At 50.8% G+C, this 16,930-nt stretch overlaps 1 protein-coding gene across 1 annotated transcript in view; it reads right to left on the bottom strand.

Annotated features, from left to right (window-relative positions):
* PPP3R1 (protein phosphatase 3 regulatory subunit B, alpha) overlaps positions 1 to 16,651 on the bottom strand; it is a 40,675-nt gene extending 24,024 nt beyond the window's left edge. The window contains exon 1 of the mRNA XM_066595469.1: positions 16,478 to 16,651. Within this exon, the coding sequence (XP_066451566.1) occupies positions 16,478 to 16,480 (3 nt within the window). The 5' untranslated portion in view covers positions 16,481 to 16,651. The remainder of the gene's footprint in view (positions 1 to 16,477) is intronic.
* Between the last annotated feature and the right edge of the window lie 279 nt (positions 16,652 to 16,930).

Below are 16,930 nucleotides of genomic sequence, written 5' to 3'. Positions count from 1 at the left end.
CTACAGGCTCAGGCCTGTGACCAAACCAGATGGCTGTAGGCAAACATTCTCTAAGAGTGTAATAAGTTGCACACAAGATGGGAGAGGTGATCTGTCCACAACACATCCGCATGATGATAGAAGTGCGTATCGGTGCCGGAGGCTACAGCAAGTGCTGCAACATCCAAGAAAACATGCTGCAGCCTGCAAGGAAGCAAAGACTGCAGAGACTCCCCGGTGACACAACCACCGGCTATAGGAAGCCAACAAGGATGGAAACCTTGGGGCCATGGAACGGCTTCATCCCCATCTGTCCCTCGGCAACTTGAGCACGCTTCAACACGTGAATGTATTAGGAGGCCCCCATCTTAAGACACTTATGGCATACCCACAGATGTCATTGGGACGCACATCTACCGGTTTTTCGAAAATAAGACCTAGCCAGAAAGTAAGTCCCAGCCCAATTTTCGCAGAGGCTTGAAATATAAGCCCTACTGCAAAAATAAGCCCTAGTTATACTACATTTTTAAGAGTAGATTACCTAGCAGGCTCGGTCCAGCTCCCTCCCGCTGCTCTCGAGGTTCAGTGTGGTTCCCACAGTGCTCAGCCGCTAGTACAACATCACTTCCTGTTTACAGGATTCATAAACCCCACCTCCAGGAAGCGATGGCCGTTACTGGTTCTTTGACCGTTGCTCAGCCAATCAATGCAGCGCTGGATGAACCAACGCGATGGCTGTAATTGGCCGCGGCTCAGCCAATTCATAAATCCTGCCTCTGCAACGCAATGGCTGTTGATTGGTTCCTCCACCACTGCTCAACCAATCACAGCCATCGCATTGGTTCATCCAGCGCTGCTTTGATTGGTTCTTTAACCGCTGCTCAGCCAATCATAGCCATCGCTTCCTGGAGGCGGGATTTATGAATCCCGTAATCAGGAAGTGATGATGTATAAGTGGCCGAGGAAAGCGAGAAGCGCATCAGAGCTGTGGAGAGCAGCGGGCGGGACCTGCACCGAGCCTGCTAGGTAAATATAACAAGACCTCCCTGGAAAAGAAGACCTAGTGCCTTTTTTGGGGCAAAAATTACTATAAAACAGGTCTTTTCAGGGAAACACAGTATTGTGATAATGAAGGTGCCGTGATCCCTGTTCGCCAATTTTGACCTGACTGAAACCGATATAATACGCAAGTGCTTGGCATTAGCAGTGGTCTACTGACCTTTCTTTCTCCTAATAGGTGTGGGTTCCATAGACTGATCCTTTACCAATCAGGCATTTATCTAGTCCCCTTTACAGGGGTTGCCCGGAAATTTTGCTATTGATGACCTAGCCTTAGGTCCATGGAGGTCAAACACTTGGGAGTCCCTGTCGATCAGCTTATCATGAGTCCCATTGTCAACGCGGACAACGCTGTAAGCAAAAAGCACTGTCCGTATTGCGGCAGCCCGAATTGGTACTGCAGGCAACAAACACTCCTATTGATTTAAATAGGAGCGACGCCTGTAGTACCAAAAATGGCCGCTACTATGTTGACAGCGCTTTCTGCTTCCAGTGCTGTTCAGCCTGACAGTGGTCCCCATGATCAGCAGGGACACCAAATGGCAGAACTCGACAATCTCCTATTGATGACCTATCTGAAGTCCCAAAGAATACCTTTAAGTGCTTTGAACTCACATAGAACTAGAACTGTCATCAAAGTCTGATCAATGAGGGCCACGTAATGTTTTACGTTTGTTCTAAAATAGCGCCACTTTGAACAAAGAGCTGTTGCAATTGCAGCCTAGTCCCAATGTCGAACTTCAGACTACCAAATTCCTACAGTTTATTGCACTGCGCTGAACTACCAATACAATATACCTGTTCTGATTGGCCTGAGCCGATCACATGACCAGAATTGGACGGAAAGCAGTGCACTTTGGGTAGTAAGAAAATTTGCTGCAGCCATCTTGGATGGCCGAAAAGAGGACCTGAAACTGGTGGATCGGGACGGACATCAAAGAACCGCACTTCTCTGCCGCCCCTCCAGGGTCCCAATTTCACCCATCCAGAGATTGCGTCAGACGATCCGCAGAGCTGAAAACAGGACCCGGAAAAAGAACTGTAGGCAATATAAATATAATATATATCTTTTGCCCTCCAGCACCAGAATAGAATATTGTCCCCAAACCAGAGGGTCACTTTAATACGAACCTGAATATTTATGTGTTAACCCTTTCCAATCCAATCCACTGACGTCAAGACATTAGGATTTAAGGCTGTACAGCTCCAACGTTGGAAGACGTCCGCCGGGGTTCTCTTACTGTATATTGCCAGCCTCTCTGCTGTCGGAGCCTAACCAACGTGTCACCTCATGCAGTACTGGCTTTAGCCAGCATATAGCGCTGTTGTATAACAGCAGAAAAAGAGTAAGCCCCCCTAGGAAAACCAGGCTACACATTAGATTGGAAAGGGTTAAACAGCGTTTTTTATAATTCTACTAGCTGTACATTATTAGGGGGGGGGTCAGCCTATTAGAGCTGTAGGGCGCCTGAATCGCGCACGGTTTCTCCAGGAACACCAAGAAGGATCGGCATGGGGTTTTAATCATTAGTACCAAACCGCCCCCCTTTTAACCTCTGTTTGTTTGGGAGTTTTTTCCCGCCAAATTAGTGTTTTGCTTGCCTCTCCCTCCTGACAGCAGCCGATTGGCTCAAATCCTTGGCCAATGGAATCCTGTTGCTCAGGTAGATATTCACTTCCGCCCAGCAACATCCATGTCATTGGTCAATGATGAAAGGATGGTGGAAGGTTTGTGTTATTTAACCCTTTAGTGACCGAGCCCGTTTGCGCCTCAATGACCAGGCTAAATTCCGTAACGGTTTTGCATGTCCGAATAATTCAGACAGTTTTTTTCGCCACATATTGTGCTTCATTTAGGTGGTAAACAGACGATATAATTTGCGGATATTTACTAAAAGCGCTAAAGTTGTGAAGCTTTTGCGAAAAAAAAAAAGTGGCATTTTTCACATTTTCAACTGCAATCTCTCAAATATGTGCAAACATACTATACATCTTATCGAAAATTTGTACATTTCCATCTGTTTACTCTATTCTGGACGCACATTGGAAAAACCTTTGTTTTTTTTTTAACCATTTAGAAGACGTACAAAGTTAACACTGATTATCAACATTTTGAGGAACACTGTTTTCCTACACCAAGCCAAGAATGCAAAGGCTCATAGGTGTCAGAATGGTAGCCACCCCCACAAATAACCCCATTTTAATATATCACTGAGGGGGGGGGGGGGGGTCAGGAGTATTTTAACCACCACAGTTTTCAGGAATTAATGCAATTTAGAGCATAAATAAAATTTCATATTTTGCTTGAAGGTGTTTTAGGCCCCATCGCCCACTTATAGAGCCATTGAGCAGCCAAAACGATAAAGAACCCCCACAAATGACCACATTTTGAAAACTAGACCCCTTAAAGAATTCATCTAGGGGTGTACTGTGTATTTTGACCCCACAGGTTTTGAATGAATCTAAGCAAAGCAGAAGGAAATAATTACGATTTTCATTATTTGTTTTGGCAATCGTGTCATTTTAAAAACAGTTTTTTTTGTACAGCACACATACAAATGAAGACGGTCACCCCAAAATGGATCCCCCGTTTGTCCCGTGTTCAGAAACATACGCAATGTGACCCAAATATTATGTCCGTATGTACAATGGGGCCCAAACTGAAAGGAGCATTAAACTTCAACTGTTTTAACTTTTACGTAAATCGCCATTATCCATTGGATAACGGCAATCACATGACCAGGGACCGCCGCTGTCCTCGGTCACTGCTACAGGCTCTCAGTTACCTTTAGTAGCCAGGATCAAGGAGACTTCAAATTTCCCGCGATCTCTCCAGGTTCTACGCTTGCATCCACCATTTTGCCAATGGGTGCATGCGCCGAAGTTGGGGAATGGTCTGCGAATAAAGATCCTGTCGAGGGACATCGCCGGAGGCCTTAGGTAAGTGATTTCACCTTCCCTCACAGAACTTTTTTTTTTACTTTTACGTGATCTACGTTTTCTATTGGAAAACGGTGATCACGTGATTCGGAACCGCGTACATTTGGTAGCCAGGAGCAGGGAGATTTTGAATTACCCTGGAAAACCACAGCTTTTGCACATGCGCCTGCCATTTTGGCGGCGGGCACGTGAGCAGAAGCAGTGGTAAGTTCTGCGGATAAATACGGGGTCTTAGGTACGTAATTTCATATCCCCTCACAGATATGATCCGTGGGGGGAGATGAAACTTAAACTTTCTTTTTTTAACTTTTTTTATACTTTACATGAGCGCCATTATCTCTTGGATAGCAGCGATCATGTGACCAGGAACCACATACAGCGGTTCCCGGTGACATCTCTCTGCTCTGGGCTACACATGTTAGCCGGGAGCCAGTGAGATTTTACATTTCCTGGGCCACACGCCCGACGTAGGACGTCCGGCGTGCATTGCACAGAAGGCGTCATCCGGAACCAGGGGCCAGAACGCTGCGGGACATTGCAGACGACAGGGGTGTGTACTGTCAGCTGCCATGATAGATCAGCGGCTCAGGATGACAGCTCCAGGTTGTCAGTTACCTCCGGCAGCATGGAGCTGTCACATCCACAACTTGCAGGGCTTGAACACCCGCAGGGAGCATGTTTTTACGTCCCTGGAGATTAAAGCCCAGCAAGCCAGGATGTAAAAACACTAGGGTGTGGTCACTAAGGGGTTAATAGGACTTTCTAATGTTGAAATCGCAAGTACATGCGATTCGATAAACAAGGAGGCTCAAGAGGGAAATATGGGCTACGAAACATCGCAAGTCGCGACTGTATCGAGCATGCAGCGATTTAGTAGTCTGGCAGTGTAGCGGCCTACAAATGTGAAGAAAAAAAAATTGGAAAGAACGGGCTTCACATATATATGCGCAACGATATCGCATTGCTACGACATCAGGCGATTTTGTAGCCCGTGTGAAAGTAGCCTTAATTAAAGGGTCCTGACCAATTACCTCCATTTAGATCAGTCTCCACTGGAGATGAGCGAGCATACTCGGAAAAGCACTACTCGCTCGAGTAATTTGCTTTATCTGAGTATCGCTGTGCTCGTCCCTGAAGATTTGGGTGCCGGCACGGAGCGGGGAGCTGCAGGGGAGAGCGGGGAGGAACGGAGGTAAGATCTTTCTCTCCCTCTCTCCCGCCCGCTCTCCCCTGCTCCCCGCTGCGACTCACCTGTCAGCCGCAGCGGCACCCGAATCTTCAGGGACGAGCACAGCGATACTCGGATAAAGCAAATTACTCGAGCGAGTAGTGCTTTTCCGAGTACGCTCGCTCATCTCTAGTCTCCACTTGTCTTATTGATAGAACGCTTACTGGCAAATGATTTATAACCCCATGCGCTATTCCCAAGTATCGCTTTCAGAACGGTGTATGTGTAACATATGTTCCTACATTCTCTGAGCATGCTGTAATGTCTCCATATTACATAACGCAGGAGCTGCTCATAAAGCCGTTTAGGTCTCCATTACCCTCCGCGCCGCTCCCAACATGGTTTCTTTTTACGCCTGTAATGACCGGCGTGAATTTGAAGCGTCTTTCGCTCGCCTGCGGCCCATCTTGTGCCGCTGTTGCGCATTCCTTTTCCCACATAAGCGGTCGTTCGGCACGCCTGGACGGCGACCAAAAAGATTGCTGACAACTGAGGTTTTTGAAAATGACAATAATTTTCTGTCTAGTTGCCATTTGTGACTAGCCCCACCGCTGCGGAGGAAAAAGGAGACTTGATCATAAATTACCACTATTAGACAAGAGTTAATAGCGACCCAAATGCCTACAAAAAAAAACCAATGGGTTCTATTCTTTGAATGAAGTGGAGGCGAGTCATATTAGGACCACCTCCTACTTTCGATGTCGGGAGCATGTAAGTTCACGAAGTGACGTATTGTAGGCATATAAGGTGTGGGGGGTGATATGTGAGCAGCCAGCCTATCATGGGTAAGAGGTGTGCGTTTAGACACAGATAAAATCACTCAAGGGATGGCTTTGAGTGACCATTTTGCATAATCTACTAATTGGTACTAATACCTATTAGTACCAATTAGTAGCATGTGAGCTGCCCAGAAGCTAATTTTATTTAGAGGACCGCCCGCTGCAGAAATTCTTTGTTCTGCAGCGGGGCTGTCAGCTGAGAACAGCTGAGACAACGCAATCAGCTGTTATCAGCGGTCCCCGGGTAGGGCCCATCGTTCAGCAGTGAAAACTGAAAGATGTGCACATTTACACGCAATGATTATCACCCAAAAGATGGCTTTTGATCGACCGCTGTGTCTAAATTCGCCTTAAGGGATGATTACTGGCTTCCGGGCGGTGGTATTTCTCAGACAGCGCAGTTTGTGAATGGTTCATGCGCTGCTGTGGTGAAGGTGTATTATGAGGGGACAAATGAGACAGCTGCAAATAATACATAAAAACTACAGAGCCCCACGTGCCATTCATATGAGAGGTGAACGTCGGGTATGAAGGTGCGGGAGGGCCCGACCGATACGCTACAGTGAAGCGGCTCACCATGAGGATGAACCAGGGGGCTACCAGACACGTGTCTAACACAACAGTACAGCAAGCCACTTCCCTGGTCCCCTAATTTCCCGGATTTGAACCCAACTGAGCATCTGTGGGACCACCTCGATCATCGTGATCGCTCTATGCATCTCCCCCCACGCACCTGCCAGCATCTGTGGGAGGCAGCAGATACCCGAGACCACCTACCGGCACCTTACAGAGTCACTCCCGGCCCGTCTAACCAAGTGGCACACGGCGATTACCCTGGATATTAGCTGGTGCCATAATAATGTGACTCCCCTCAGTCATACATACCAGCGCACGGAACGGATAATATATTGCTTCATTCAAATACACATTTCCTGTAAACCAGGATATTTTACATGCCCCCCCCTTCCCTGAAGCATCTTCTGCAGCTCTCGGCACACACGTACGCGGGCGCTGGGATGTGGCAGCATCCGGCATTCCTGCAGGCGAAGGTTATTGTTACCGTCCTGCAGGTGGGTGTAGAGAACATAACCCCGCAGGCTAATCCTCCGCCGCAGAGGAGTCGATCCACCGACGCACGGGCCTGATGTAACTCCTTGCTGACACACTGCAGCTAATCACCCGGAGAACTACTAGACGGGCAGATACCAAGGCCAGAAAATATATATATATATTGACGTGGGAGGCGGGAGCGCCGGCGGGAAGGGAACACGTATGAAAGCAATAGGCAAGACTCCACTTCAAGGTAAAACATTACTCACTCCTCAGATAAATAATAAATTACTGGAAAGCGCTGCGGAATAAGTTGGCGCTATACAAAGATATCCCCCCTCCCCCTGCTCCCAAAAACAGGCCAGGAAGACAGAACCCCCGCAAAAGCCAGATGTGAGCCTGGAGCGCTGCCAGTGCCCTATAAGACCTCCAGCGGGCTACTAACCTGTCATACATGGTGGTGGCATGAGGGCCCGACGTCCTGTTATAGTCATTAGCTGTCAGGACAGAAAGTGCAGGCGCCCGCTTTACTCCCATTGAAATCAATGGAAGCGCCGTGCGTCTTTGGCAGTTCCTGCTTCTCCGCTGGTCAGCGGGGCACGTCCAGTCTTGACCAGAAGAGGAGCAGAGGCGCTGTAGCAGTGCGACACTCCCATTGATTTCAATAGTAGCGAAGCCGGCGCCCGCACTTCCTCCGCTGTCTATTAATGACGACATGACAGGGGAGGACAGAAACCGAACCCAGAACCCCCGCTGTCAGAATAGTGATTACCACCAGCGACTGCACTATCCTACCTGAAGTAAGTGGGCACCTGATAAAAACAGAAAGGAGTATTCATTTCCATATGTTAAGACTTATTGGGGCTCCTTTGGCTCTAATGACATTGGATCCTCTCTGTGGCATACTTTTATACTGGTATTTCCCTCCATTCATCCTGCAAACATCCGGCGAGTTCTCTCAGAGATGATGGATGCTGTTCATATTTCCTGACCTGACATTCCAGTTCGTCCCAAAGATGGTCAGTAGGTTCAAGTTGTGCAGCCGGTCCGATCATGGAACATCCATATCCTCAAACCAACATAACACAGTGTTGGATCTGTGATGAGGCGCGTTGCCTTGTTGGAAGTATGGCCGACCATTCCCAGAGTATTACCACATTGTAATCACACTATTATCTAGAATGTCAGGGTACCCTTCCGTGTTCATGGTTCTTGTCAATACAACCAATGGACTGAGACCATGCCACATAACATCCCCAGACCATAACAGAACCTCTGCCGTACTTACCTGTCGACATAACACACTCAGGGAAAGGTCGCTCCTCAAACGTCATCCACACCCGGTTATGTCCATCTGATGTGTAGATGGAGTCAAGCGATTCATCACTCCATAGAAAGTTCTTCCATTGCTCAGCAACCACCAATGACGACGCCCCTGTAGGTGGGCCGATGCATTGCGCTTTGTGATAGACGGCTTGGGTGCAGCGTCAATCCCCTAGCGTACAGTTCCCGTCCAACTAAGGCCGCCACCTCAGAGGGTCTGCCTCTTATATAGCATGGTGACAATAATACACCAGCCATTCTTCTGGTAGGGGGGGTCCAGATACTTGTGGTAGGAAAGTGTATTCGAATGCCAGTTGTCCAATGTTACACCAGGGCCGCGGGGGCCGCTCAGATGTGTCCCGGTGTGGTAACAAACCCCCTTAAAGTAACGGTCCAGTTTTAGGACAATATTCCATCCAGGGACTGGAGGGGGTATATTCCCTGGAGCTGCCCTCTGCTGTCCCCCTGATCCTCTGCACCGGATCCCATTTTTGGCCGACCGAGATACACACAAGCAGGTCCAGACACGCAGGGAATACGGAAGAGTTTTGGTGAATACACTATCAATATGTCCAAGTGAATGAGCCCTGAATGCCGATACTATTAATGTGCTGTGCCTGCTCCGATTGGCCAGTGATGATCACGTGAGTAGCCAATCACAGAGCACTGCATAACGTGACCTAAATAGTTAGAAAACTGCAAAAATATGGGCCAGAGATGGCGGAAATGAACTGCAGTCAATATATCCCTGCCCCCCGCATACAGACCCCGCATACATCCCTGCCCCCCGCATACATCCCTGCCCCCCGCATACATCCCTGCCCCCCGCATACCTCCCTGCCCCCCGCATACCTCCCTGCCCCCCGCATACCTCCCTGCCCCCCGCATACCTCCCTGCCCCCCGCATACCTCCCTGCCCCCCGCATACCTCCCTGCCCCCCGCATACCTCCCTGCCCCCCGCATACCTCCCTGCCCCCCGCATACCTCCCTGCCCCCCGCATACCTCCCTGCCCCCCGCATACCTCCCTGCCCCCCGCATACCTCCCTGCCCCCCACATACCTCCCTGCCCCCTACATACCTCCCTGCCCCCTACATACCTCCCTGCCCCCTACATACCTCCCTGCCCCCTACATACCTCCCTGCCCCCTACATACCTCCCTGCCCCCTACATACCTCCCTGCCCCCTACATACCTCCCTGCCCCCTACATACCTCCCTGCCCCCTACATATCTCCCTGCCCCCTACATATCTCCCTGCCCCCACATATCTCCCTGCCCCCACATATCTCCCTGCCCCCACATATCTCCCTGCCCCCACATATCTCCCTGCCCCCACATATCTCCCTGCCCCCGTTCCGGAAGGAGAATTTTGCCCCAAAATTTGAAAGATTCCTTTCAAAAGCCTGCGCCTTCCTACTCCCATTGAAGAATAGTATTATTTGCGGAGAAAGCGGGGAGCGCAGAAATCAAACTTTTAGCGCTGAGCTCAAAAGCGAAACGCATTCAAATCACTCTAGAAGAGGACGGAGCCGTAAAAAGGGATACAAAGGTTTGTTGTGATGAGAAGTCTTGAAGGAGCTCCATCTGCCGCTCATGTTTGTGTAGGGAAACGCGAGCCGGCTGACCTTGGTGTTATCCTGGCAATGTCCACCGGGTAGGAAGCGAAGCCTTGGGATGTTTACCTTTCATCATTCGTACACACTGAAAGGTGTGCGAGATAACAATGGCCACCGCTAATTATTTCCTGGCAGACGGCCATGGAGACAAATATGGCGACTCCAGAGGTCTCTGTACATTCTGCTGCTAGACGTTCCTCCAAGGAAGAGCCGACTAGTCAAGTTGGAAGCCAATCCTATCTGAGGGTCCAAAGTAGCGACACCCCAGAAGGTGGGCAGGAGGTGGACTTTAGGAGTCTCTAGGCCAAGGAAAGCGACTACGAACCCAATGAGCAACTGGGCTTTTCCCTTGAACTGGTTTTAATAAATCTTCCACAATGTGTAAAAGGCCAAATAACCCGAAAACAAAAGTCGGCAAGTTGCCCCGATACCATCCGGCATCACCGGCTGCTGCAGAAGAGCCTTCATGAGTTGGGTTCCGGTCTACCTTGGTCTTCGTGAATGCCAACTGCACTCTATAGAAATAGGAGTCACTAATGCCTTTATCTAAGGAGTATGGGTACCTATAGCCAACCGGCTACGAGTCTACTCCGCAGCTCCAGCAATCCTTCCAGTCTTCATCTACAAACGACGACCACCTGACGGCTGCAGCCAATCGGAGGCCTCGGTGGTGACATGCTGTTCTCCGTGCTCGGAGCCTTGTTGTAAGAAGTACAGCATGTGACCACTACGGCCTCTGATTGGCTCAAGCAGTCAGGTGATAGCCGTTCATAAATAAAGACTAGAAGGACCGCGAGGGCGGCAGCTCTGCATTGGGAACCGGCCGGCGAGGACCCCTTTAAGGGGGAATTTTTGGACACGGACTAATTATACACTTATGAGCGCGATATCAGGCTGTGAAACTCATCCAGATATGCGTTCAGGAACATGCGAGGTGGTACTGCAGGCCGAGTCCTATTCACTTCAGTGGGACTCAGCCTGCAGTACCGATCTGGGCCACTGAAAAACGTACGGCGCTGTCTGCTTCCAGCAGCAAAACAGCTGGAAGTAGGCAATCGTTTTAAAGGGGTTGTACAAGTCTTGCAAATTGATGGACTAAACTTATGCGCTTTTACACTTCATGAGAACGATTTGCGTTTGCCAAGCGAACGAGCTGGCGGCCATCGCTCATGTGCAGGACCCTATTCAAATCAAATGCTCTAAATCCACAACTCTAAGTCTTCAGAGACATAAATTCAGGAAAAAAGTGATTTTTTAGCGCGGTCCGCCATACGTAAGCTACATATAAGCCAACAGTTTAGCGCAGCGGGTTACAGAAGGGCAAAAACACGTTTACCTGCGTGTCTGAACAAGGCGGCAAAACAGAGCGATGCAGCACCAATTATGGTAAACCACGACGTGCCCTACAGGCCGGCGCCAACAGTACGGCGACCGCGCCGCTACGCATCGTCATTCGCTAGTCAAGTGATTCTGGCTTCGGTTACGGGAAATACCTGGATTATTAAAAACTGGAGGTCTGGCAGAGAAAAATATATCTTCTTAAAGCGCTAACTGCAGCCGCTCCAGCACTAGAAATAGGAAATAAAAGGGTTTGCAGGCGTCCCGCGGCGCCACCGCAGGGAGTTCTTGTAATTTCGTACATTCTGGCAGCTGAGGGTTGTTACGGGAGCGTCGGCCGCAGCCAAAGACATCTTGTGATTTCCTTATTTGTGCAGCACTTCTCCAGGCCCCCTCAGGTGGTGTTTTCGGGATTTCTTCAGCGCTGCACAGGTGATGTAATTCTTGTCGGAGGCCTCAGGTGTTCTCTCTATGGGATATCCTCAAATCATAACCTGATGGGAGTCCACGAGGGCCGGCGAGAACAAACGCCGGGCTGGAAGCGTAAAAGCTGCGTTCTAAATGGAAAAGTAGCGCGGCACCGCTCAGAGGAAGACGGTCTGAAGGAAAAATCGGTTTATATCAACCAATCACAGCGCAGCTATCATCTCTAAGGTAAAATTAAAGCTGCGCTGTGATTGGTTATGAATCAGAATAAGGCCCCTCAATGATTGCTGTAAAAAGGCGTACTGGTGGTTGTTGGGGGTTCAAAGCAGTTTTATGGGAAACCAATACTGGAAAGCCAACAGGGGGCACGGCGCGGGCCCCCGCGGCCGCACACAGGAAGGGGGGCACGGCGCGGGCCCCCGCGGCCGCACACAGGAAGGGGGGCACGGCGCGGGCCCCCGCGGCCGCACACAGGAAGGGGGGCACGGCGCGGGCCCCCGCGGCCGCACACAGGAAGGGGGGCACGGCGCGGGCCCCCGCGGCCGCACACAGGAAGGGGGGCACGGCGCGGGCCCCCGCGGCCGCACACAGGAAGGGGGGCACGGTGCGGGCCCCCGCGGCCGCACACAGGAAGGGGGGCACGGCCCGGGCTCCGCAGCCGCAAATCTGTTTGGAAATTGACCTGCGGAGCAAATTTCGGATCCACGATATTTCAATTACAGCAGCAGATTTGCGGTGTGTATTCCACCTCTTTAAACGTGGGGATGAGCGTGGCGCCAAATAGTGCAGATGACGCGGATATCGCATCGGCGCTCCGTGTGAACAAAGCCTTAAAGGGCGCTCCTCGCCTGTACTAACGGAAACCAACACCAGCTACAGGGATGGCGGCCGCTCTCACCCAATCATACGCATACTAAAGAATCCCGTGCCGCATCTAAACGAGGCAGCGCAGTCCGGCGGGCGGGTCAGACCGTCTCTACTAGCTGCGCGTTTTGCCTAAAAGTTCGCCCCTTGGATGTGGATGACATACTAGGCGGCCCAGCTGCAGAGGAGTGCCACAATTCTGCCCGCAGAAGGGGCAGATTATCCACGCATGCGCCAGTTGACGACCGCAGAGCCTCGTAGCGCTGCGTAGAGGAGGCCTAGTACGTCAGAAGACAGGAGCGGACCACGGCCGGCGAACCGCGGTCCTGTAATTTCTTGACCGCGGACGCTCCGCGTTTTGAGGGAGGGAAGAAAAAAAAAAAAAAAGACACATTTGTAAATGAATACATTAAAAAGAATGGTCGTCATAGTTACAGTCATGCGCGGTTTGTGCGCACCGCAAAACATGCTAGAATGTAACCTGAGGGCTTGTTCACACTACTGAGCGCGATATCAGGCAGAGCGCCTCAGCCCAATATCACACCCGGCAACGTGCGTTTTGCCCACTTGTTTCACGCGCCTCGGAGGATCGGCAAGCGTGCGGCGTGCGATGCGTTTGACTGTCCCATTGAAAACAATGGGCGATGCGTTCCGAGGGACGCGGAAAAAAATAGGACGCGCAGCGGTTTTGTTTTGTTTTTTTAAACCTCTCAGGTCCTTTGCTTAGCGCCAAGCGGCCGGCCGTCTCCTCTCCCCACAGCGGTAACCGCTCTGTGTATACAGGGAGTTGGGAAAGACTATAGACTTTAAAGACAAGACGCCCGGCAGCGCTGCCACGCTCATATTCAACGGTTAGCGCTGTCTATATTGCAGTGGCTCAGTTTGGTACTGCAGGCACAGCTCCCATTAAATCCAATGGGAGCTGTGCCTGGAATACTAACCTGGACTGCTGCCATACAGACAGCAATGACCACACGGACGGTGGTCCAAGCGGCAGACCCCCCCGACTATCGACCACTGACCTATTCAGAGGGCAGGTCATCAATAACAGAAGTCCCAGACAAGCCTTTCAATTAGACGACTGCAGGAGGATAGATCATGGCAGCCGACACTGACCGCCAGAGGGGTGGCTAACCTGGGCGGACGGCCAGCATCAGGCGCCAGTCCTAATACTTTATATACCGCCACGTGATGAGTGTTGGGGCCGATGGATGTATAGACACTCCTCTATTACAGCACGTCTAGCGGGGTCCCCCATCCTCCCGCGTTTGGAGGACGGCCAACACCCAATGGACCGAAAGTACGCTTACAACGCTGCGTCTCTGCCACCAGTCATGGGATTGCCCTCTTAAAGGGGTTGTGCCACGTTATAAAGTGATCCCCTATCCATCGGACGGGGGGCACCCTTATGGTCGGTGAGGTCCAACCGCTGGGACCTCCACTAACCCCGAGAAGGGGGATTCGGTCAGTTCCCAAACGAATGGCGTAGAGGTGCCGCCATGACTGCGCCTGAGCCGATCAGAGTGCGTGAACGCTAATCGCTGCCTACACAACCGCCATTCACTGGACGGCCGACCCCCGGATTGGTGGTCTAACCCTAGAAGGCGGTATGACCCCTTTAAAGCAGCGGTCACCCTGCAGGACCAGCAAACACTCATCGATACAGAAGTGGCAACATTCGCTACCAGTGTAACAAATCCCTCCTGCGACCCCCTAAACGCCATCTCCCCGGCCCCCCACACCGCCGTACACGGAGCCGCTCCCCCTCACCCAGAGAAGCATCAAGACTGCTGCCAGCCGAGCGTGCAAATGCTCTAGTGGGCGAGCGAGCGTGCAAATCCCCATCGGGAGAGGGGGGGCATATCAAAGATGATGGCACATAACGCACCGTGTCACCGCAGGGTCAGAGGGGCGGGCACACTGTCAATCACAGGTGGCTATAATTAAAAGCCCCCCCCCTCCCGAGGCGAGTGAGTGAGTAAGTAAGTGGGGGGGGGGGGGGGGGGGGGGGGGGGGGGGGGATATACTGGCACTAATCAGCAAATAAGCCTCATTACCGCTTCCTCCTCCAGGCACAAATCCGGCACTACTCCTCTCTTTAACCCCTTCCTGCCCGGCAGCAGAGACAATTACACAAGACTATGAACAGTCAGAAGGAGCGTCGCCAGCAGCGCGGCGTACTGAATACAGAGACGGACGGCGCAGATATCCGCAGCGCGGCGGGCAGAGGGAATAGACGCATCTATTTTTATGGTTATGGGAACTGACAGGAAAGCTCCCCCTCCCCCGAATCATGTGTCATACGGGCAGGGGCACCCGGGGGCCGCGGCAGGAAGAGAAAGGTCTCCATGCAGCGTGCTAAAGCCAGCCATATCAACACTGGCAGGGTGTAGATTACTGCAGAGCATCATCCGCATGACCCCCGCAACGCCTGCTGCCACCGAGGGGGCGGCTACATATACAGGGAGCATTGTAAATAAACGCCTGCATATACACACACACAATGCAGATATCCCGTATCTGCACACACATACACTGCACCGCATTACTGGCTGCAATATAATATAGAGCATACCATATACATGCATAACGCAGATATCCCGTATCTGCACACACATACACTGTACCGCATTACTGGCTGCAATATAATATAGAGCATACCATATACATGCATAATGCAGATATCCCATATCTGCACACACATATACACTGTACCGCATTACTGGCTGCAATATAATATAGAGCATACCATATACATGCATAATGCAGATATCCCGTATCTGCACACACATATATACTGCACCACATTACTGGCTGCAATATTAAATACATAGAGCATATCATATACATCCATAATGCAGATATCCCATATCTGCACGTAGATATACACTGCACCACATGACTGGTTGCCATGGAGGGATTTGCTGCATATACATGGAGCATTGTAAACACGTGTATATACACATAATGCAGATATCCCGTATCTGCACACACATATACACTCCACCGCATTGCTGGCTGCAATATCATATACATGCATAATGCAGATATCCCGTATCTGCACACACATACAAACACTATCGCAATACTTGGTTGCCATATTATATGCATATAGCACTGCAATATAACAAAAAGCAGATATTCCATATCTACACATATGTATACAAACACTGCACTTCTGGCTGAAATGGATGGAGGGGGGGGGTTGCAAATAACTAAATATAGATGCATAACGCTGACATCCCATATCTGCACACACCTACATATAGCATAGTATAAATATACACATATAGGTATATAATACGTATATCCTGTATCTGCACACAATTACACATGCATATATAAACACCATATATAGATGCATGTAGAATGCAGATATCCATATGCACACAAACACTGCAATACTGGCTGCAATGGAGGGGCTGATATCTATCTAGATGCATCATACAGATTTCCCATATCTGCACGGATGCTGACTGCAAATTTTATGTTATATGTGCAAAACTGTACACCTAACTGCAGCACTGTGTGATATAGTTGGGCATGCATATGTTGTATTTGCATAATGTAATATATTACACACACATATATATATACTGCAGATATCCCATATCTGCATACATAAACATGCATCCATAATGCAGATATGCCGTATCCGCACTCACAGCCCAGCATATACAGACACGTATGATGCCGATATCCCGTATCTGCCCTCACACATACACCCTGCAGTCAGGATCAGCAGTGATTAGCCGAGCTGACAGGGATGACGGTAATCAGCAGCAGGCGCTTCCGTGGCTGGTCCGGGGCCCAGCAGTAGCCGCGCGCACCGCTCCCTCCCCCTGCTGGCTGCACTGCGCCCGTCCGCTCTTACCATGGTGTCGGCGCGGTGCTGCTGCTGTGCGGGGGACGGGGTGAAGAAGCCGCCTTGCTATGTCAGCTGCGAGTGAGGCCCGGCCGGATAATGAGGACGCTTCTTCTCAGAGCCGCAGCCTCGGACGAGGGGGAGAGCGGGCAGCGGAGCCTGGGAGGGAGCGGGCGGGGCGTCCTTGACGTCACGCAGGGTGTGGGCGGAGCCTCGTGCCGTTACGTCCGGGTATTTTTGGTGAAGTGTTCGTCTCTCCCGCAGTGTGCGTCGTGACGTCATCGCGTCGTCACGGCTAAAGGGAGTGGTCGGGCGTACAGTGCATCTTGTTGCGGAGAAGCGGACGCCATGTTGGATGAGGGCAGAAAGAGACACAGTGTAGGATGGCAGCTTTTAGTGGCTAGGCCGGGGGCTGTCATGATGGGGATTGTGTATATGGTGCACTGAATGACACGAGGCAGG

The sequence above is a fragment of the Eleutherodactylus coqui genome, chromosome 3 (assembly GCF_035609145.1).
Source record: "Eleutherodactylus coqui strain aEleCoq1 chromosome 3, aEleCoq1.hap1, whole genome shotgun sequence".
Lineage (NCBI taxonomy): Eukaryota > Metazoa > Chordata > Amphibia > Anura > Eleutherodactylidae > Eleutherodactylus > Eleutherodactylus coqui.
Note: the sequence above shows the minus strand (reverse complement) of the source record. Positions and strands in the feature narration are given on the sequence as shown.